The 24,904-nt window shown below is 37.0% G+C and overlaps 1 protein-coding gene across 1 annotated transcript in view; it reads right to left on the reverse strand.

Annotated features, from left to right (window-relative positions):
- Positions 1-3,500: 3,500 nt before the first annotated feature.
- The window catches only part of PSMB7 (proteasome 20S subunit beta 7), a 50,117-nt gene continuing 28,713 nt past the window's right edge, over positions 3,501-24,904 (reverse strand). Inside the window, exons 6-8 of the mRNA XM_072431386.1 lie at positions 20,868-20,926; positions 3,833-3,984; positions 3,501-3,703 (exon numbers count right to left, since the gene is read on the reverse strand). Of these exons, the coding sequence (XP_072287487.1) occupies positions 3,592-3,703; positions 3,833-3,984; positions 20,868-20,926 (323 nt within the window). The 3' untranslated portion in view covers positions 3,501-3,591. The remainder of the gene's footprint in view (positions 3,704-3,832; positions 3,985-20,867; positions 20,927-24,904) is intronic.

Raw genomic sequence — 24,904 nt, forward strand, 5'->3', positions numbered from 1 at the left:
TATCTGGAGTCCGAGTCAGTAAAAATTCCCTATTTCACAGATAACAGTTGTGATAAAGTAGTTCACTGCTGTAATAATTAAGCCCACGGCAGAGTTGTCACTAGTATGACGCTCGTTTGAGCTATTCTGCAGCTTTATACATCTTTGTAATCTTGGATTATACTTGGCTCATGAAAAATATTAAATTGAATATGCAATTTACGCTTAGTGTTGATATAATTTAATCAGGTTTATACAGTAAGATTACATTCTACATATATATATCCCCTGCATACTAAGTGTGAGAAAGCAGAGGTTATCAACCCATGCCTGCTTCAGACACCTGTCTGTACTCTCCATATGAATCTTTTTTCTGTATTTTTTGGTACAAATTTACACACCACCTAAATTCTAGGCAATCAAATAAGTGACCCCCTTAAGTTTCAATTTGCCCTCTATATCCAGCAGAGATCAGCACACACAGGAAAAAGGCAGTAGCTTCTTTACAACTTCCTCTGTCTGATACAAGAGCTTAGCGGAACTGATTTTTGGATTAAATTGTAAGTACACTAATCATGTTTAAATTGCAAGGCTTCTTGTGTATGGATAGTGGAGGAATGTGTGCTTGTTTATAAATAAACTGCAGGGCTATGTGTATGTATGTGTAATGCAGCGATGTATAAATGTGTATAGTGCAGATTGTGTACATCATGCAAATTTCAGGGATCTTGTGTATGTTTCTGCGAACAGTGCATGTTGTGCATCCGTTCTTGTGTAAAATGTAGGGCTCTGTGTATGCAAATCATGTATTGTGCTGGGCTGTGGCTTGTTTGTGTATATAGTGAAGGCTGTGTGTATATTTGTATAAAGTAGGACTATGAGTGTTTGTGTTTATCAAAGTGTTTGCACATTTAGTTGGTATAACCTTTTATATTTATTATTTAGTGAAAGTGGCATTTCATTCACAATGACAAAAGGCTGTCAAACAAAACAAAGTCTGCTGTTTATAAGCATTTTACACTATCAAGAGATGGGAAATGATGTGTGCCAATGTATTATGGAAGAGAATGATCAAAAAAAGCATGTAATGCAAAAATGAGCAGTTTTGTTCCGCTGCGTACACACGTGCAATTTTTGTCGTTGGAAAGGATCGTGAAAGATGCAGTTTGCATGAAGAGGTTACTACCTGAAAGACCTATACCACTGAATGAAGCTATAAGCATTGGTATCTCAGGATCATCCTCATCAAAAGGAGAACTAGACTGTGAAGTCTAATTGGACAAAATGGAACTTTCACAAGTAAAGCTACGATGCCTAAACCCAGAAAAATGACTGGTAAATGTCCAATTAAAGAAATTCCAGCAGGATTTTGCACAGGATTAACCTCCCTAGCGTTCTAATTCTGTCCAAATCCGTGAAAAAAGCATAACAATTTTTTGCATGGAATAAATTTAATAATGTAATATTAAACTTTAAAAAAAATCTGGTAAAAAAATAGTTAAAAATGTAATATAACTGTACAGTAGCAAATAAAATATATATAAATTGTTATATATATGAAGATTTCTTTGTATTGGACTCAATACAGCTATTTTGTGTTGAATCCAATACAAAATTATTTGAATTTCCCACCACTCTGCCCGCACCGATGTCACGGGAAACCCCATAGATCTTGGCTCTTCACTTTGCGTGGGAGAAGATGTGTCCCCAGGACCTATGGAGACCTGAAGGACGACAGGGGACAACGGAGCAAGGTAAGTGGGGTTTACCGCTTTTTGCAAGTAAAATCCACTGCAAGTCACACTTGGGATTACCACTAGGGAGGTCAAAAGAAGTTGAAAATTCTGACCACTCATTGAAATCAACTATAGAAGAAGCCATCCTTGTTTATCCAGAAATTTTAGCAATGTGGAATTCTGTTTTGGACAACAATAGCATAGTTAATTTTGGTCTGTTATCGCTAACTATTGTACAGCTATATGTTGTAAATGTTAGGTTTATTTACCACTTATGCTGTTTTTTTTGTTTTTTATTTGCTTCATGTAGTTTAATAGATGGTTTTAAAGCAGCAAATTATGTAGTTTATATTTTTGAAACACATTGTTTCTGACCCTCATATCTGCAGATACTTTACCATTTATAGCTTCTTGATAAAAACAATTTAAATATTACCTTTTCATTTTTGTGTTTTTAGTTTCAAATTGAGGCATAAACTTTACTGCTTTACATGCTGGTCAATAGGGTATAGTGTAAGCTCTCTGGCCAGAAGTTTTTGTTTCCAAAAGCAGGCCATCTTCCTATAGCTGAGATTTGGCAGTGATGAAATGCTGCGTATGTTGTTTCAATCAACATGGAACATTAGCATATATAAGAGGAGGTGAAGTCAGTGGTACTAAAAATTGTGGATTCGAAATCCAAGGGTTTTTGTACCAACAACACAGCCCTGGATATAAAGGATGACTTTCTAGCTTAATTTTACTTTTCAGCAGTGGAACTGGATCCCTGGCAGATTCCTAACTCCAATGAATGACTAAGCTTCTAAAGACAAAGAAAGACCAATGGAAACCTTGTAAGCCTCTGACTGAGCTACACATCCTAGTTTGGTTTCCATAAGCGTCTACCTGCAAATTTGACACTTGTTGATTTCTATCACCTTGTTTCCACTATTTTGGTATTATCCGTATTTCACTGTCTTAGGAAAAAATCCTTCATCACAGTCAATTTAGTACTACAGAATCTCTAGTTTTAAAAATCTCTTACCTGTTATCAGGCAGAACTGCATCTGTGGTTAAAGGAGATGTGAAAATTTTACTACATTTGATCATACCTAGGATTGGACTTTGACTCCTACTGTTATCCTCATATGTCCAATGGTCTACGTTTCTTCTGCATTTGCAGTCATCACTTCATCACACTTGTTACAGCACCTCTACAATTCAGTTCTGTCATCTCTCACTCACTGTGTATTATACTACATCTTCCACACATCGATGACCCTTACTGGTGCTTTATGAGCTTATATAATTTAATAATTAGGTTAAATTGCTCCAAGGACCCAAGGTACATTTTGGGGCGGGTTCTTGTCAGAACTATCCAAGCAGTAGGAGACTCTAAAAGGCTAGTCATGATGTGATGTTGCAGCCTTCTTTTTCTCTTCTTTGGGCTGGGTGGCTTTTTACTGACGCAGTGAGCGTCAATGATGTCAGCAAGACTCCACCAATAACATGCACCAATACATTTAGAATGTATCAATAAACATCTTGCAGAGCAGTACTGGGGGGCACCCTAAACTGAAAGTGAGTATTGCAGCAATTTTATCCAGGAAGGGGAGAATTAAAAAAAACAAAAAAAAACAAACAATAGCCCAGGCCTAGAGTTGGACTTTAGGGCTGCATGATTAATTTATATCTTTAAAAGCTACCTGATGTATTTTTTTCTATATATATATATATATATATATATATATATATATATATATATATATATATATATATATATATGTGTATAAAAATATAACAGTGACAATGTTTGTGTTTTTTATTGAATCTCTTAGAAAGGAACAGAGATCTGACATAATATGACTCATCACAAACAGGGGATTGGACTTTAACCTTAGGAAGTATCCATAGTTTGGATACTCTCTTCCACTACATCCAGGTTGAAATGGGTAATCTTCTCTGACAGAACACCAGTGGTGCCTTTCTTGTACTTGTAATTTCCAGATCTATAAAACAGAATATGCCATTACTGTACAATTTTATACAGTAAATTGTGAGATCTAATTGTTACTAATTTGCCTCCCAGAGAAGAGTAGACAAATTTTAGATACAGTGAGGATGAAAACTTTACTTACCTTACGCCTTTCTTGTTTGCCACATCATGAGGGCGTATGTAATCCACCTTATTCTTTGTAATCACACACAAGTCAATGTTGCTACCGGAGCCCAAGTCATTGAAGATTCCCGAAGCAATGGCATCCCGTACCAATTGCTTGGCCTCGTCTTCCTGCAGACGTAAACATTAATCAACATAGAATGCATTCAGAAAATTCAGATAAACCTCTTAACCATTGTGTTCCATAGGACAGGTTGCATGATCCACAGCAGCCACAGCAAAGTATCTTTATGCATATATGCATCTCTTGTGTAGATTCCCTTTTATTTTTCTATCCCTGTGCCCCCTGTCACACTAAGTGTCTTTACAAACATTTTTTTTAACTAAAAGCTAATAGAAATTACCTATATTTATCTATCCATTCCATATACTTGTTGAGTAAATGAATCTGGATAAAATTACAAAGAGAATGGATCTAGACAGCTAGGATTCCTAAACTCTGCTTTTTTTTGCTAATCAAACAAATCTGGGTACAGTAATAAGTCTAGAACGATGCCCAAACTTGTTTAATCTGGGGGCCAACGTTGACATTATTTGCATTTTATCTTAAACATTATTGAACAATAAATTGAAACGTTAAACAAAAAGAAATTGAATTGTTTCTAGTTACCGTAACAAACATGAACCAAAAAAAAAGAAAAATGACAAACCAAGAATTTCTGCATTAACCATTTGATGCTCATAATATTATTGAAAGATACAAAATTAAAGATACAAAATCATACAGTGCTGTCCAGTCATATATTGCTCCCAGCTTACCATTCATGTACCAAAGAGCAGAAACTACACCATACAATGCATCCCGTCAGTTATAGGGGGCCGTTAACCTTCTTTGTACCCCAAAATCTCTGCAATGGATACTTCCAGATAAATGGAATTCATTTAACAGATAGCCAAGGGGGACATGTTTTTAATACTACATCTTCAGGTGCCTACAGCTCCCTGGTAAATTAGGGTTCACAGAGGGTAAGTGGCCGGCTATGTGACAGGGTAGCACGGTATGACGGGTGTAGTTTTTTAAATCTTGCAATGGCACTGTATCGATGACATTTAGGGGGAGTTCGTCATAAGAGTTCCCCACTTGCAGTTACATTTCCCTTTTCTTACAGGGAAACTGGGGTTAAAAGAGAGTAGGGGATAGTTATGTGTGACAAGGTAGTGTGATATGATGGGTATAACATTGGGGGGGAGACAAAAGGCATTTCCTACTGGTTCCCACATTTCCAGTTGCCAATTTCTCTGTTTTAGAGAAATTGGGGGTCACAGAAGGTAAATGGTCAGCTATATGTAACAGGCAGCCCACCAGCCACTCAGTCCATCACCCTGCAGTGTCAGCGGATTTCAGGAAGGGGTAACTGCAACGCAACCTCACCACCAGTCTGAATGCAGTCTTGAATGTAGTTCTGGGGCACCACAGTACAGAGCAAACTGACAGTACCCTAACTCTCATTGAGTTTACATGTTAGAGACCCCCGGGTTGTTGAATGTGAAAACATTCCTGCTTGTTATTAGGATTTTATGCTTTTGACCCCGTATCTGGCATTGTTATGTTTAGGGAGCTAAAATTTGTTTTAACAACAGCTCTCAGTGTCCCTGTGTACCCTGAAAATATCACATTTCTATGACAGTGTATGTCAGTGTAGCATATATGTAGGTTTACATTTGGGTAACGACAGCATCATAAACACAGACACAGCTTTCATCCTGCTGCTGGGATTATCTAACAGTACAAGGTAGGCAGGGAGCAGACACAGCTGATTGCTGAGGTTATAGTACACACCCACTCTCTCCCTCTCCTGGCAGCAGATCTCAGACTAACAGGGGAGATGCGAGCACCCCATCCTCCGCAAAACGATGAGCAGACAGAACAGAGAGGAAATGACCAGATCTGGCAGCTGACCGCAGGTCGTAGGTTGGGCACCCTTGGTCTAGAACATGTGATCTCTAAAAGCTTGAGGAAAACTTTTTCTATCAAGTATTTAAAATAATACCATCATGGTCATTGTAAAGAATTTTTACATGCCTAAAAAATAAATTCTTTTTTTCATTTGTACATAAGTCCTTTTTTTTGTGGTATGAAAAATAAGGAACCTTTTTTTTTGCACCATCTCTAAAAGCTGTTGAAACCAAACCAACCCCTATAGTGTAAGAGCATTAGATTCCAGAGGTCCATGCTGAGCCCTTTGGTAAACGTTGTTATGGAACCTGAATTAAAATTTACATGCAGAGGGAACAGTGGATGCTCTAAATGTGTTGTTTTTATTCAGGGTAACAAAATGCATACTGTAGCTAAGAGTACCTTTGTTCACAAAATAAGATACATGAAGGTTATGTTACATCTGTTACACTTTGTGCAAAATGGTCTCTTATTTGTGAACTTATTGCAAAGCAAAATAAAGTTGATCCCTCTCCATGCAATATACATTAAAGATGCTTAATTTTTATTTTTACTGGTTCACCTATGCCTGGCCAAAAAGATATAGTTTTCATATACAGTCACAATAACTCATTGTGTGGTCCATAACATAGGAATGTGGACTGCAACTATACCACAGCCTAGTGAATCCACTCCTAGTCTTGCCCAACCATGACGCAATGAAAAAAAACAAGGCTTTTTTTGTATATTAGAACCACATTAACAATTACATCTTTTATAATAGGCACAGGACCTGTCAATGTATAAACTGCCGGGTCCCCATTTGAGCAGTGGTGTCATGCTGACCATTTTTACTCAAAACTTTATGTAGTCTCCTGTCTGATTCTGATTATCCTATATAATCATATTATCAGGCTAACAAAGAAAGAGATCCATTATTAGGATACACATCCAGGTAAATCTGAAAACACAGCCATTTCCTGCCTGCTTTAGACAAACAGCATGTGTATAATTAAAAAGAAGAAAGTTTTGAAGAAAATAACTGGGATTGTGAGTAGTTTATAGCTATGAAGTGCAAACTACCTGGGAATATGTTACCCCTGGGTCTGCAGTGCTGCTTCTTAAATGAGATTACAATAAGAGTGATGTACGGTAAGACGAGTCAGCGGTGACAAGCAGCTCTTTATAGAGCTATCTGTTTGCTTCCATCACTGTATCACACAATGTGTCCCTGGGCTCCAATGTGCACAGCTATTTACCAGCAGATGACAAATGGCCAGCACTTGGAAAAGGCAGGAAAGAGATCCAGATCAGTCACCGCAGCTGCAGTATGTAGCTTGCGGTGGCCTAAACGGCCCCAGAGTTCATTAAACTGACCGGTAATGGTTCTCTCAAGAAGCATCAGAGGAATACTCTGGTAAGGACAAAAATAAACAAGTCAGGCTCGAATGGCAATCCGAAACGCTTGTTTGATAAATTATTTATAACGTGCACAATTGTCTTCATTTAATATCAGAACTGCTAGTGGCATCTTTAAAAGATGATTTATGTGCCGTAACGCTATTAAACTTTATATGAGCCCTTGGCTGGCCATAAAGTCTGCAGAGATTTAAAGAACGAGCTTTAAACTGTCGAGGCCTGCCTGATGGCAGACATGGGGCTGTATTAAATCTTAGCTTTAAGCCGGCTATTGGGAGTGTGGAGGTTTCATGCAGGATCAGGTGCTGATGGATTACCGTGATGGGCATTTTATGATTTAGCTATTGAAGGAGGTCTGCCGTGGATATGCGGCTTCACCCACTGGCAGGTTTGGGAAATTTGCACATGCCAGTAAATACTAAAAAAAATTTTTGCCAGACGGTCTTGCAATAGCTTTACAGCAGCATTCATTTTAAAGGTTCCATGGACCAAAACAGCTCCTCTTAGACAATCCTTATAGCATTAGGAAACACATTTAATGAGTTTCAACAACTAACAAGAGAAGATTTATTTTGAGATATTCTGATTATATACCAAAATATTATCTTATTGGAAAAAAAAAACTATATTTCCAGTTAGCACATACTAATCTATATTTTTAATGTGGTTTTTAGATTTTGACGTGCTTGGGCTTCAATTTTTCTTTTGCTTTTGTAGACATAAAAATGGGAACCAATTACTTCCACTGAAACACATGGACCTGACAGATTTTGAGGAGGGAATGGGAAATGTCAGATTCCCTGTTTTATGAAAAACAAAAAAAAAAAGCCTACTCAACACCTGTTGAGGTACAACATAGCTATATAGGGTACACATGTATTAGATAAGTTAAGCATTTTCATGGCCATACTCTGTCAATCGGCAGTTAAGAAATCCTAAAAAAATTTGGACACTCGGGACGTAAAGATATCTACTCAATAAACAAGATAACAGAACTTCTGTTGATCACACTAAGTGCTAAGAGCTAAAAAAAATAGGTTGGTCATTTTTTTTTTTTTTTGCTTTTTAACCTTTAAAACACTGTGGGATTAAGACAAGGTACAAGAGCGCTGCGTGTAACCAGTCCGACTTGCCTGCTTTAGCATAAGCAACTTAATACAAAATCAAAACATAACATCAATGGCTTTGGTAACTGCATTTACCTCTCCAAGCTCCTTTATTGGGGTATTGTAAAATTCCTTTGTCAAAGCACTTCATATGATACATAAAAATTGCATAACTAATGCTGTACTATACTTTAACATTGCTTAAATAATTCTGAACTACTTTCAGTTTTCTATTCCTTCCACTTTTTTGGGATAGTTATGGTGACATAGGGACTGAGATCTGGAGACTAGATGAAAAGGTTTACCAACAATGTGCAGTAATCTGCGATGATGTTTGAATCTGTTAATATGTATACCCCCCTCCCCCTCAAATATAGATCTGTCATGCATATGTATCCCACTATACTACAGATACATAAGAACTGCAGGTCACAGCATGCTTTGAAATGCAGTTTCTTATACCAAGAAATTAGTTGGGTTTTGGATTTGCTATGAGTGTGCTTAAACTTGTATTGAAACGGGAGGTTACCCATATTGGAGGTTGCCAATTCCAAGGCATGCTAGTTTTCATCTGTACCCAATAACTGCTAGAAAGGACATGCTAAGTTTTCAAAATTAACATAATTAACAAATTGATTAACATGGCTTTATCCAGCACCCAGATCGTCCCAATGTTAGCAAATGCTTAGACCTCTGCATATTTATGTCTCCAGGCTGCTCATGCTACTACATTACCAATGCCAAGTGAGGCTTAGATGGCTTAAAGATATAAAAATTGTCCACATGATATTGCAAAGCTGAAAAAGGGAGCTTGCAGCATCATGTGTCTGTATACTGAGGCTAGACCTTTTTATGAGAGCTGCAAGAATATCTAACTCTGTACATTCAGACAGCCCTCCCCTTCCCTAATTGCACCTCACACATGCAATAAAACATGTTAATATTTCATTGCAGCAAAGGAAGATACTGAAGGATAAATTCAGCATCTGTTGTCTGCAGGGTGACAGGTCCCTGCAGAGAGGCGCTCATGTTGTAATTGAGTTCTATACTGAATTAATCAGCAGTTTATCTTTTTCCAGTAAAATAATGTAAATCCAGGTTAGTGGCACAAACATTAACTATTCATTTATACCAAGTAAGCTACCAAAACAAAAAACAATAAAGCTCCGAACTAAAAGCCAGTGACTGAAAGCAGCGAGGTGTAGGGTTTATGCAGCAATAATGGCAACAATATAAATAGGGCAAAAACCTACAAAGGATTTTCCTGGAACTCCAAGACTCATTACATCTGCACTTCTACAAATGAGGGGCATAAATGTGTTAATCAGACTGTCTGCTCAAACATGTGCTTTGGTTCTGGGGGATTAATCAGCAACATCAAATAAAATGTTGGCATACAAAAAAATTATTTAAACAGTCACACAAATACTGCAAAGACGATTAAGTGGCCAGATAGTTTTAAATAAATATTCTGTGTGTTCTCCCACAATTTTTTTTAAGCTGTGGACGAGTTGTCATAAAGTGGGCTAGGCAACACATGCAAAATGCAGTATTCTCAGCTGTATCAGTTGTTGCCATATGAATCCAGTAAACGCTAAACATATTTTGGCTTTTTACCACCCCCTATCTTTTTGTTCAAATTTTCTATTGCCCACCCACCATCTTTGTTTTAAGTATTATGGTGTGTGTGAATCGTGATTGGATAGAGCAGCTGTAGGTTTTCTAATATGCAAATTGTAGCATGTTTAATTTTTCTAAAAAAAAAAAAATCTCCTAAATAAGGAACTTTTATTAAAAATTTTCAACAAGCAAAAGTTTTAGATGTGGCTTCTAGATGTCAAGGGACGTAGTTGCTCACTGCATAGCCAGGCTCTGGTTCCTGATTTGCAGTGCTCCTGCTCCTTTTCACAATATAAGTCTAAGTCAACCACCTTATTTAAAAAAAAAAAAAAACGCATTCCCTATGTGGAAAATGTAAATAGAAAGATTTTCAAGGTATATTAAAGTTTAGCTAATCTCAGTAGGAATCAAACATGGTCCAATATTTGAAATGTGCTTTTCCCAGGCTATCACCATTTACTCAATATAATGCAATTTATTCAAAATGACCATACATCATAGGGAAAATTTTTTTTTGTAAGAAAGACATTTTTTAAACAAGCCAGAAGATTAATATATCAAAGAAATCCATTTTTGCACTGATAAGCACCTGAATAAATGTTCACCAGTAAACAGCTGACAAATATGGTTTTAGCAATATGTGGCGTTTTGGTGATGCAGATATATAAAATCCATAAAATCAAGTTTTGAGCCCTGAGCTAAACAAGCAGACACTGACTGGTTTCAGAAGCCGTCTTTACCCAAAAATAAACAAGATTAGATTTAAAGAAACTGGTTAAATATAGATGCCATCATCCCCAAATATAGGATGTACTCAATGATAATCAAATAGAAGCAAATGATAGTTATGCAATGAATGTTAGATTTATCCATTTAGTAAAAGTTTAAGAAAAACTTACAAAAGAATTCTGGTAGTGTTTACGGAAAAATATATATAGACAATCATAGCCTAATCCTGGCTGAAAACACAAGTCAATAAAAAGATATTAAGGCCGTGTACAGGCTGGGATTCATTGCTTAGGTTAGATCTATAGCTACCCATATGATAAATGAAAGTAGTTCTGCAGTTGGTGTCAGGAGCATGGCATCAGAGGCTTAAAGCAAATGCAAGGCCTTTACAGCTGAAGCAAATGTGGTGTTTGGCAACCTATAAATGCTCTAGAGGCTGCTGCTTGCTTCTTTGTGAAATATGGTTCCATAAATCAGTCTGGAAAAGTGGCACTTGTGCACATCATCTATCAATGCGGAGAAAGCTTCCAGGCAGGACCAGGCTTGTCAAGATTGGCAGTGATAAAATACACGCTACTTACATACAAGATGTGCTAAAGCTACAGAAGTAGAATCCTACTGGTGATAGCATGCTTGAGGCAGAAACAGGAGCTTTAGCAGCTCATCTTCAAAAGGCATAAAGCCAAAGCTTTTGCAACCTGCAGAAATTGGCTAAGCCTGTAGCCCTCAGCTCCTTCAACTTGAAATATCTTCAAAGTCATGCAGTCTAACTGGAGGGCACAGCACCTGCAACCCCAGATTTCATCCTATTTTCTCTTTCCAGCTCTCTGTGTAAAATGCAGAAAAGATATAAGGCGTTGTACAAAGAGTTGAGGTTTAGGATGAGGACAATGCATTTCTAGAGCACTACAAGTGACAAAAATAGGCAAATCAAATGTAAAAGAACATTGCAAATGATAGAACAAAAAATGCAGTAAATAAAGTTTAGTAAAAATGTTAAAAAAGCTACAAAAAGTAAAAAAAAAAAACCAGACAAGCAGTAAGGAAGGTCTCAAGTCATACATTTCACTTACCATAATAAAAGGTTGCCATTGCTGAATTTCTCTTACAAAAAAGCTAGTTTGGATGTCACTGGCATTTTAATACTTTAGGTTAATGAACCAACATATAAAAAAAAGCACATAGACCGTGACCTAGGTTGGTGACTGGATTTCAAAATTAATGTATCAACTTTACAGTAATGTAAGCAGAATTTTGAAAAGGAGAAGTTTGCAATGACAGTGAAGAAATTTCCCTCTAGGAGTCCATTTACCCTATTGGTGCCGGCTGTAACTGCAATTAACGGTCTTACCTGCCCGTTTGCTCTGGGTTTATGGGAACAAAGTGGAGGTTCGTATGCACTTTGGTTGCAAGGATTTTTTGTGGCTGCCTCTGCACATGCCAGGGATGAACGACTCACCCTGGCCCAGCCAATCTAGATGGTCAAAGATCGCAAGGAGGATGTGAAAAAAGAAGATGGTGGAACTCTGCAAGAGGTCAATGACAGGTAATGTGGGGCCTAATTCCGCTTTAAATTGCATTGAAACTCAGGAGGGTGCCTTTAAACAAAATTAATGCATATGTTCTCCTCTAAAGCAGAATTATACACAAACTTATTTTATCCCTGTGTGGTCCCAATCTGCAGATTTCAACCTGTGGATTCAATCCACAAGGCAGAAAGTGACTTTACCAACTGCAAGAAGAGCCATGACTGAGACCACTGCACACGTAGGGAGGAGCTGTGACTGTCTGGTGTCACACTGCCAAAAAGCCTTTCCAGAAAGATGTTGTGGTAGATTCCATCTCCCATTGCACATGTTATTGTACTCCATTCACTTTGGAATCATTACAAAAAACAAGAAGGCACTCTGTCTGGGGGAAAAGAAGTTTAAGCTCCGGATAAGTAGGAGATTCTTCATTGTAAGGTCTGTGAAATCGTGGAATAGGCTCCCTCAGGAAGTAATTTCAGCAACTACTATATAATACTTTAAGAAAAAGCTGGATGCTTTTCTAGAAGCACAGAATATAACTGGGTATTAAGGCTTTAAAGTAAAGATAACGGAGACCATTGATCCAGGGAACATCCGACTGCCTCATGGAATTAGGAAGGAATTTTTTTCCCGTTGAAGCAAATTGTACCAGGGTTTTTTTTTGCCTTCCTCTGGACCAACCATGTGGATAGGGTTTTATATCTGGGATAAGTTTACTTCCCTAATGGTTGAACTTGATGGACTTTGTTCAACCTGACCTACTATGTAAGACTAGGTATGGAAAAGATAACAATCCCTAACATGGCTGAGCCATATTTGTCTTATTCAAGTAAGCAGGGACTGAGAACAAAAAATTATATCCAGGGAAATTTGGTTCACAATAACCGAGACCCCCAGCTATGCAGTGGAAAACTGCTAAAGCTACACAGAATGTATGCACAGAATGAAGTCAAGAGTTGTACTAAAGGTACATAGCTGCCGATTGGGGGCACATTTAAAGCAAAACTATCTAAGTAGGGTTCCCAGCCTTTGGCAAAGTATACACGACTTGGAATTTGATCAAATTATTGGCCACTATATGCCCAAAAGCATTGGTTTTTGCAGCAAATATGAGGTTTAGAACTACTGTCAGATTGTAGGATAAAAAAAGTGAAAAATGACCAAATGTAACAAAAGGGCAAGGTATGTTAGGAATTAATTAGCTGCTTACAGCCATAATGCAAGATATAATACATACAAGTCTATTAAACATCCATGACTATAACATTTGATGATAATGGACTTAGTATAGCATTGGGGGGGTCGAAGTTCTTTGAAGTGAAAAGGTTGACAGACAATGCAACATATGCAGTGTTCAGGACCTTTCAAACACTCCAGAGCTAAAAATACATAAGTATATAACCACACATGGCACTTTCCAATCTCCCTGGGTCTGTTTTACAGGACATATCAGATTGCAGAAAAAAGGTTGTCTTTTTTTTTTTTTTTTTTTAATTTTTCAGCAGTATTCAAATGTTCCTTTCTTTAAACTTGTTTAATTAGAATCCAACTGCTAATTTGCAAGTCAATACCAGAGGGTGCAGGCCAGCCTTCCTTTGAATACTGTCCCTGTGATCTACTGTGCTCACACACTGCCATCCTTCAGTAGCCTCCATAAGCTTTTCTGACAATTAGTGCAGGGTAAGCTGTATTGATCTTGACAGGGAAAATATTAATCTTCCTTCCATTTTAATGAACCATAATCTTCAAGGGGGTTTATTCTCCTGCTTGCTGGGCCAAATCGCGACAATGGGTAATCTTCGCCACATCCTGCATAACAACTAAATGCAAATGAGATTGTTGCTGTCTGAGGAGATATCTCTTTGCCCTTCGGAGACTAAATCAAAACAGTTACAAGTTACCCCTCATCAACAATATCATCTATTTAAAGCTTTTTTAGCAGTCTGACGAAATGTAGGGTGGCAGTTCATTCACATATCAATTTTTATTAGATTTATTGGTTTCAATCAATTTTTGAAGACTGGCCCACAAAGCCCAGTTTCATTGAGCTGCTTTTTATTATTATTCCAGCAACTGCTTCCAGATAAGTATATTAATCTGGATACTGCCTAGTACGCAACCAGACAAAACCAGCAACAGATCGATTTTGTTCTCAATTAACCCAATATGCATATATCTTTAGGTCTAGCTTGTAAAAGCAAATAGAATGATAAATAGCACAGCGCAAAAAAAAAAAAAAAAAAAAAAAAAAATGATTTCACTTGCCAAGGATTTTTTAAAATATTTAGCATATTTCAGGTCTGCTGAATCTAGAAATTACATAATTTTTATTGAATTGGCTCTAGTTCTTGCGATACAAGAATCGGAATAGACGATTTACAACAAATGTTAACACAGCATATTATCAATCTTTATTTACACGGATGTTTTGCATTTTATATATTAAATGTAGCATCATTTTCATGAAACTTTCATTTGCCTTCTTTTTATTCATACAATTTATTTACAGAAATAGGAGTTCTTCAAGAAGTTGTTTAAATGACCCTAATATGAATATTCTCAGCAAAAACAGAAAAAAAAAACATTACAAATACTGTAAAACAAGCATATCTTGCATATTTTTGTATTAAACTAGGGGGCCAAGATAAGTATTGGGCTCCCCATATGGTACGCAAAGCTTTTGTAGAGTGTCTACTTCGGTGGAAAAATGGAAAACTGAAAAGTTTGAAATTTAATGTACCTATGGTATGGCGAGAGCCCACAAATTATGATTGTTTTTTTTTTGCAGTGAATGTAAAAGGTTTCAATCATTACAATAAAAACAAATGGGCGTTCCCTGATTTGGAATCAGCAAGACGACCTGTGCTGTATGGTGCTAATGATCCTATACCAGTGTTCAGTACACTCCTTGATATTCCTGTATCCCACATGGATGATATACAGGGTTTGGAGTGTAATCAAGGAGTTAGCAGTGGAAGTGAATATGAAGGAAGTGTTTCATCAAACAAGCAGTTCCCCCAAGAAGAGCTCAATGATTTAAAACGTGACCTAAGTCTGTCAAAAAAAAGCATCTGAACTTTTAGCATTCAGGCTAAAAGTAAAGAACTGTCTGAGACCAGAAGTTAAACTGTTTATAGACAAGAGAGGTGACACTCCTACCATGAAAATCCTATCAGTGAAGATGGAGACTCTGTATACTGTTGTAACATCCCTGGACTACTTGCCCATATGGGAGTAACAGAATATCGAGCAGAAGACAGGCGGCTTTACATAGACCATTCCACTGTTTTACTGCATGATGGCAACTGCTATGCATCAGTTCCAATTGGTCACTCAACAAAACTTAAAGAATATGAAAATATCAAAATGGTCTTACAAAAGCTTTGTGATCACGAAAACCAATGGTTCATATGTGTTGATTAAAAAAATGGTGAACTTCCTACTTGGACAGTAAAGTGCCCATGTTTCATCTGCTTGTGGGATAGTAGAGCAAAACAGGATCACTGGAAAAAGTGACATAGAAAACATGAAAAAAGGTGCAGCGAACATCATTAACGAACCAATGGTTGACAAAGAAAAAATAATTCTCCCTCCACTACACATAAAGTTGGGATTAATAAAGCAATTTGTTAGAGCTCTAAACAAGGACGGTGATTGCTTCAAATATAATTGTAGATTCTTCCCTGGATTAAGTACTGAAAACTTAAAAGCAGGAATCTTTGATACTTTGATAGACCCCAGATTCAGAAACTGATAAATGATTCAAATTCAAGTTACATGACTGATACTGAAGCTTCTGTCTGGCACGGCTATGTCATGGTTGTCAAGAACTTCTTAGGTAACCATAAAGCACAAAATTATAAAGAACTGGTACAAAACTTGCTTTTAAATTTTAACATTTTGGGTGCTACTATGAGTATAAAGGCACATCTTCATAGCCATTTGCAAAAATTTCAGTGATTTTCAGTGAGGAACAAGGGGAGAGATACCATCAAGATAAAAAGGTGATGGAAGAAAGGTATCAAGGCAGATGGGATAGACTGGCAGACTACTGCTGGAGCCTTCAACGTGATTGTCCTGATTATTAGCATAAGAGGATATCATACAGTTTTTCAATGACCTCTTTGTGATTAGTTCTGTAAATATACGGAATATAGAAGATATTGTCATTGTCATAAAAAAGTGAAATTTTCAGGGTACACAAGGGACCCAGAGTGCTGCTACAAAATCAAATTTAAGCTGCCTAAACATAACAAGTTGCCAGATTTGGGGTCACAAGCATAAAATCCTAACAATCAGGGATAATTTCAAATTGACGAGGCTATTTCAAGATCAGAGTTCCCAAATTGACTTTGCAAGTTAGGGACCTCCAGGGGCCACTACCATGGCAACGAGCATTAGGATACTGTCAACTTGCTCTGTGCAGTGGTGCCCCAAATATATATTTGCTAGTTCACAAAACTTCATGGCAGCATTCAGACTGGTGGTGAGGTTGCGGTGCAGTTAGCCTTTCCTTATGCCATAGAATACTGCCTAAGGGATGACGCTCACTACCGCCTGGAGTCAAATCTGCAGACACTGCGGTGCAAGGGACTGGGTGGCTGGTGGGGTGCCTGTTACATATAGCTGGCCACTCTTCTTTGATCCCCAATTTCTCTGGAACAGAGGGATGTTGGCAACTGAAAATGTGGAAGCCAGTAGGAAACCTCTTTTGTCCCCACCACTCTCCATTAAAATGGTATACCCATCATATCAACTACTCTATCTCACATTGCTATCCCCTTACTCTTTATAAACCAAATGCAGCAGTTATGACTAACTCCTCTAAAGTTTCATCACTACGGCACCATCACAAGATACAAAAAAAACTTTACCTGTCATACTGTGCTACCTTGCCATACATATCTGCTCACTTACCCTCTGTGCCAGGTAAAGACAGTAGAGAAAGGGAAAAGTGGGGGGACTCTTGTGGCTAGCCCCCCCCAACTAGAGTTTTATCGCTTGTATCATACCATGGTGCCCTATTCCATATAAATGTCAGCTTATTTTATATTAAAATGTAGGTAAAGTGTAAGACTCTTGTGCCAAATTTCCCCTAAATTTTTACTGCTGCCATGCCAAACTCCCCCTAAAATTTTATTGTTGCTGTACCATCATAAGTTAAGAAAAACTATACCTTTTATACCATGCTATCCCTGTCATGCATATCTGGCCACTTACCTTCTGTGAACCCAAATTTCTCAGGAAAGCAATATGACTGGCCAGCACTGGATGATAGCTTTAGTTTTGTATCTTTTATTAATTCAATGTTACATTAATGAAAATGAACATGAAATGGTGAGTGCAGAAATTCTTGATTTGTATTTTCTTTTATTTGGTGCATGTACATTACAAAAACTAACATTTCAATTTAATTATTAAAGCTATTCTAAAACTTTTTTAAACATACATTTTTAATGTTTGTTCGCATTGTGGCCTGTGAGTTTTATCTAAATGTCAACAGCGGCCCGCAGATGAAAAAAGGTTGGTCACCACTGGTATAGCATACAAGGTTTTTTTTTTGTTTTAAATACCATTTATCTTTGATTATGTGTGGTACATTGTTTTTTGAGCAGGTAAAATTTTTATATAAACCATTTCTGAGAAAAATTAACTTATTCATTAAACATCAGAGCATGGTAGCTCAGTGGTTAGCATTCTGGCCTTTACAGTGCTAAGTTTCAGGTTGAAATCTCGGCCAGGACACTATCTGCATGGAGTTTGCAGGTTCTCCTTGTTTGTCTGGGTTTCCTCCGGGTGCTCAGATTTCCTCCCACATTCCAAAAACATGAAGTTAGGTTAATTGGCTTCCGCCCCAGAAAAATTACCTTAGACTGTATCAAAGATATATGACTATGGTAGGGACATTAGATTGTGAGCCCCTTTGAAGGACAGCTAGTGACATGACTATGGACTTGCTGTATAATAATTTGGCGCTATATAAATACTGTGTAATATTAACATCAGTGCATGATGATCTAGATGAGTTGGGAATGTCCTCACTATATGCATGAACATCTTCACATGTCTGTCATCCGACTAGGATCTTATTTTCTTTAGTAAATCAGCTATGACACCCTACTGATCACTAGTGAAAGTTTGTAATATTTGCTTAATAAACACTGGGCAATATAGTTACAAAAAGCTCATAAGTTTTGATCAAAAAGTAGAAATTACAATGCTAATATTTTTCATTGAAAAGTTAGAAAAACCTTTAGTGAAGGTTTGCATACTGTGCAAATCTGGCATTCCTGGCTTCTCTTGTGTGTGCCAGGGGTGCCACATGTGCACGGCTTTTCGCAATGGCTGTAGATTTTAGCTGCGCAGAAGAAAGAAAAATTGTGGTGCCCTGCAAGGTAGCGTGGATAGGCAAGTGCCGCAGGCTTTCGTTCAACTATAACTATTTATTTAAAGCTAGTCACCCCAAAGTTCCTCCTCCCATAGCCATATTTTTCTGATGATTTAGGTCCCATTTATGCTTGTAATTAACTTATTACTTGTTGTGGCAACATATATAGCTTGTAACACATTAACATGCTTTGCATTAAGGCAGCTCATTCAATTACACTGACTGCTAACACACCAGAATAAAAACAAAAACATACACTTTGTTATTACAAAGCATATCACAACCACATCTGATGTGATAACTATGCCCTTTTGTGTACTGCAGACACTTTGGCATTGATTATTGCTATTGTAATAAAAATGCAATGCTCTTAAGGAGGTGTGAAGGGCTCATTAATTTTACTATTCATATCTAAACTTAGTTTTTCTTTCTTCATTTTGCTTTGCAGAAACAAAGTAAAAAAAAAAAATGAGGTATTTAAATCTGATGTGCATGTGTGCTTTCTTTGAACAGATTAAAAAGACTCTTATTGGTATACCCAGATATTACAGCTCCAACTATCGCTTCTGCATAAAAAGCAGACACCTTTAGTCTTATATGTCTGTCCTACATCTATGTTTGCCCATTCACAAAATGCACAGTTGCACTTGACACTTTCAATGGACCAACTTAAATCAAATAAATAAAAATTTAAAGCTTTACAAAAAACAGAATTATGGTCTGGCATAACACACACAAGAAACATCTTCCCTACTCTTTACTGTCCTCATCTCATAGCACATTATAGATGGTTGGGGCATACCCTGTACAGAGGTGGAGCTATAAAAGCATTTTGTTTAGGCCATTTTATTGGTTTTCCCATTTTATTTACTTAGCAATTAGTAGCGTATTCTCTTTTTTCCCTGCATCAAAAAAAAAAATCACATATTCCTAGTAAAGATATTTTAACCATTTCAAGTAAATACTAGTAAAAAATATTATTAAGTACCCACTCTTATAGATTTTCTGAAAGCTGTGTGAAAAACTTTATTATAGGTTATTCAATTTTGAAATATTAAAAATCTCCTATCCCTTACTCTTTCAGGCTTTCTCCTCTCCATGCAAGAGATCCTCAGAACCTGATTGCCTTAGGCTCTTCGTCAGTCACAGGCACTCAAGACATAAAATGCAGGACGAGCAGTCATGGACTTTAAGTAGAGATGCTGTGGGCCTGCATACAACCCAAAACATCCGGAGAAAAATAGGAGTGCTAACTGCTGGGGATATGAGGGGTAAGGCAAGCTTGTTTGATTCTAGGTAAGTGTAAAGATAATGTTAAAGCTGAATTCTGAGAACATTTAACTTAGAGCACAAACCTACTTTCATTCACATCTGTTTTAAGTGATGGTCAGTGTGCTATAAAATAGAAATGTCTAAAGATTAAAGAAAAAAAAATAATTAAAGAAACACTAAGCTCTTCAAAGGATTTGGAGACAGGAATGGACGATATGCTGCCCAGTACAGCTTAGTTTTTGTGCAGCATTAAGATATTGATTTGTATTGACTACTTTTAGTATGTGTGACAGCTTGTCCTCATGCATGCAACTTACTTGAGCAGTAACAATTGCTCACAAGACTGCTAATTTTTGCAGTTCTCGTGATAGGAGACAGGTTCTGGTAGAGGCATATACACGGTAGTTATATATTTTGCTGCCTTATCAAATCTGCTATATTATTCATTTTACTAACCACAAGTCAAAGGATTTTAAGTGCTTAAAAACTTGAATGACTACTTGACATCATTGTTGCACTGCCAAAACACTTTGGTTGGATACTTACATGTGCAAGATAAGCATTTTGGTACACATCTACATGTGCTATATAAACAAAAGCAATAGCATCACACGTTGTGTGTAAAATTATATTTCCTTATGCCTTTCTGTTCAGATATAGCACTGTACCACTGGTATCTGTTTAAGCAAGTCTGAATGTCAGATTAAATATTGCTGAAGTTTGGAAGGCTAAAACAACCTTTAAATGACAGATCCAAATTATGGGGTTCCAAAGTAGCTTAGTTCACACCAGGCACCCCTATATACCTTATATGCAAATTTACTTTTTTTTTTTTTTTTTTTAACACCCCTGGGATTCATGCATAGTTAGTTGTCAGAAGATGCAACACAGTAGAAGCTATTGTGAAACAACTGCAGTGATTCAGGTCAATCAAGTAAAGAATAAGGGGTAGGTATTGATTGAAGTCTGAGTCAATATGACCTTTGGATCCTACACATAGGACAAGTAAAACATACAGCTGCATAAAAAAAACAAATCCACATCAGGTCACATACCTCTAAATCTGGTCTATAGCGGTCTTCAAACACAGCCATTGCAGCCAGGGACCCAGAGCCTACAAAACATACATTACTGAATGTTAGAAATATTCTACAGCTCTCACAAACTCGGTTTATAAAAAAAAATCTTGTATTTCGTGGTTTTGATTGCTTTTTGCTTTTGCTGTTTTATTAGTATTACAACTTTTTTCCACATCCTCTTCCAAACCTCTTCTTTTATCTCTATTGATGCAAATTTGTGTGGTGCAGAAATAAGGAATATGCTTTTATTTTGCTGAGGAGTAACAATTTTGTTGATAGCCTAAATGCCTGTGAATTAAATATTGTGTGGAGATTATTGTACAGAATGTAAGGTATATTTGTGTACTAGTAACATTACAGCAGCACAACGCACAACCTAGATTGTAGCTGCCTTCATTATGTATAAATTTACATGATAAACTTGTTAACCAAAATGAAACGTAAGTGGTAGCTCAACACCTTATTCAAAAGTTGACTTAGTTAATTATGCTGTACATTTTTTCTGGGAATGCTTGCTTTTTTTTTATTATTTTTCACTTAGAACAGCCTGTTTCATCTGGCTACGCAAAACAAAACGGACTACCACCATGTTACCCAAGAGCGAACATATAAGTGACCTAAATAATGTTATAAACTTCAAGATGATTGTCACATAAAGGTTTCATCTTTTGATATTTCAAAAAACCTACTGAACTACAATATTTGCCTAAATTCCCCATAAGTTTTATGTTTAAATGTTGTGTTAAAGAGATGTAATACAGCAACCAATGTTTCACTTTTATGCCTTTAGTGCAGGTTAAAATTCTTATAAAAGAGAAAAACTGCTAGTTGTGACCAAAACAGATTTTAGACACAACAAATATATGTTTGAACTGTATAGCTGAACTATCAAAGCAAAAAATTGCAGGATGTGAGGGATATAAGGACCTATTAAGTCATATTACTTATGCTGTATTTGTATAGGCCTGAGGATGACTACTCTCTAGAAAATGAAATGATGCCGTTTCCAGATAGTGCTCAAAAACTAGACTAAATTATTGAATATTTTGTAGCTTGTGACGATCAACAGATCTATGCTAAAACATACAAACATCTGTAGCTATGTGATATCCATTTGGCAGTTAAGTGTGGTTTGCTGATATAAATATTGCTGGACATGCACCTAAATTCCCCAAACTCTCTCCCAGTAATAGATAGAATAAATAACACCAACTATATTATAGGCTCCCATCTCCCACCGCATATTGAACAAACTGTTGCCTAGTTCATGGTTAAAACCTGTCCTGGCTTTAGCGGTGATGTATGAGCCTCTGTAAGGGTAATGATCCTAAACCGCTGCAATATCCTCTAACAGCAGTATCTGTCATATTCATTGGGATTACCACGCTCATTGATTTGTGTCTGTAAATCTGCCGTCCCTACCCTTTAAATTTGATCTCTAATTGGGCCTTCTTAAATGGTTCAGACCAGGCTAGTCTGTATATCCTCAGAGCCCTGTCAAAGGCAGCGTCTCTCTACCCATTATACATTCTGCAGATTTGATGGAATCAGCAGGACTCCTCATTTGAAACAGTTTAATCGCCTCCTCTATCCTCGCGTTAAACCATTGAGGTGGTCAAGCGATGCACACAAATCATCCTAAATGGCAAATATAGCTCTCTCTGTGACCCAGCTAAATAGATAGTGCTATGCAAAACAAGTTAAAAAGTAATAAATGCCAGAGGGATCTTTTAATTGGAATAAAAAATTAGACACAACTTTATTTTCTCCCCCATGAAGCTGCATTCCAGCACTTCGCTAGTGTGTCTGAAATGATTTTTTACCGTATTTAAGGATTAACAAGACAAGCAGAAAATACTTGATAGTGCTGAATTGCTTTACCCTCTCACTTATGGGTAAAAATGTATGTATTCTGTTGCTGGAAAAAGCAAAAAAAAAAATTCAGATTATTATATATATCAAAGGTTAAGGTTGGCCACAGGCAGGCAGATATCCAAATTTGAGAGGTGAGAAGATATCTGCCCGCTTTCAAAGGAGTTACAAAAGCATTGGGATCTACAATGGTCTTTGCCCCAAACGTAACTGTGTTACAAATGCATTATCTTCACAACGAGCTTGAAGGGGAGGGAATGGGGCTATTGATTGATGGATGCTTAAATTTAACTATATGGAGGGAAATACCCCAAATAGTTTAACTTCTCCAAAATAAAATCACAATGCAGTTTACCCAAAACATAAATTAAGTAGTTTAGGCAACAATAACAAAGGATTACCCATAAAACATAACTTTACTTCCATTGGCTTACATTAAAATCATATATCTTTCTTACAAATATGTATAGCTATTTTTTTTCCAGAAAATCAAAATATCCTAGCATATTCGCAGTCTTGTGACCATATGCTAGTTGTGACACTTTTCGCAGAACATACCGCTTCATTAAAGAATTCATTTAGGCAAAATTTAGTGCATCATACTGTATATAAAAGCACAACAAACAAAACATTTTTAACAAACACAATCCTGATTAAATTGAAAAGTTACATAGCACATGTGTTTCCTTACTGAAATGCATTCCCTTGTGTTTAAAGAAATCAGATTCCACATAAAAGTAACTACTACAGGAAACACCAGGGAAGGATGGAGGGACTTTTATGTCTTCAACCTACGCCATCCCTATTTGATTAGGGAAAGCAACCCTCACTATTAGTGCATGTGTGGTATTATTATGTGGCTCATACAAATGCAACATCGTGATATGTAAATGAGGGGATGGTGTGGATTGAAGACATGAGTCCCTCCATCCTACCCTAGTGTTTTCTTTTGGAGATGAAGTAAGTTTGCTAAACTACCCAACTGATGTTGTGGGGATACTGACCTTGTTATCAATGTATTACTTTGATCTTTCAAATTCAATAACTGCTTGTTTTCAAATGTTGGAGGAAACCCACGAAAACATATACAAAACTCCTTGCAGAGAGTGTCCTGTCCAAGATTCAAAACTGTAACGCAGTAGTACAACGGCAAGAGAGCTAGCCACTGAGCCAACCATGCTGCAATTGTTCTGATTGTTGACCAAGTTGTCCAACCTAAAGATCCCTGGATTTGTGGATGCAACTGTAGGATCCTGATCCATGTTCAATAATATGACCTTTAAAGAGACCCTATTAGCTCAGTTTAAAAAAAAAATGCAGGTATAAAAAAAATGTTAAATGCGTTCTTGCAACACTTTCTTTTTCATAAATAATTGTAATTGACTTGCAATGTGTCTTTAAAATTTACCTACTGCAAAAAGGCCTGCTGTCTAGCACAACCACTTCCTTGTTTGCATATTGGAGCCCAATCTTGCACTGAAGTGTCTAAAAGAACATTTTTTTTAAACCTTGGTAATCCTAAGCAACCCTTGAACACTTAAAGTGTTCAGGGAACCCCTGAAGTAAAGTTCTTCTGTAGTTGATCATTGTAGTTATACCTGATATATATTCCATTACTTTCAATTAGCAATACAGGTAGTCCCCAGGTTACATATGAGAATGGGACTGTAGGTTTGTTAAGTTGAATTTGTATGCAAGACGGAACAGGTACATTATTTTAATAAATGCAATTAGGACAGATGTTTATCTAAACATATTTTAGGCAGCATGGTGTTAGTCACTGTAATAAATCATCACTAAGTTAATCAAACAAAGCAAAAAAAAAATAGAGCCTACACATTCATTATCTTCTGGAGCAAGCAGTGCTTTGATATGCAAAAAAACAGCTGCGGAGTTTGTCTAGGTCATTAAAGAGTTACAAGATTTTGTAGAAGAGCTCAGTCCTTAAGAACACCCACAACCTTCAGCTGTGTTTAGCAAAAGATACCGTATTTTTCGGACCATTAGACGCTCCAGACTATAAGACGCACCAGGTTTTCCGCACGGGAAAACAAGAAAAAAAAAATTCATTTGATTTCCCCTGAGATCCAGCGTGCGGCACTTGTGCCCGCCCATGAAGGCGGCGCCGATCGGCATTCATC

Source organism: Pyxicephalus adspersus, chromosome Z (assembly GCF_032062135.1).
Source record: "Pyxicephalus adspersus chromosome Z, UCB_Pads_2.0, whole genome shotgun sequence".
Classification (NCBI taxonomy): domain Eukaryota; kingdom Metazoa; phylum Chordata; class Amphibia; order Anura; family Pyxicephalidae; genus Pyxicephalus; species Pyxicephalus adspersus.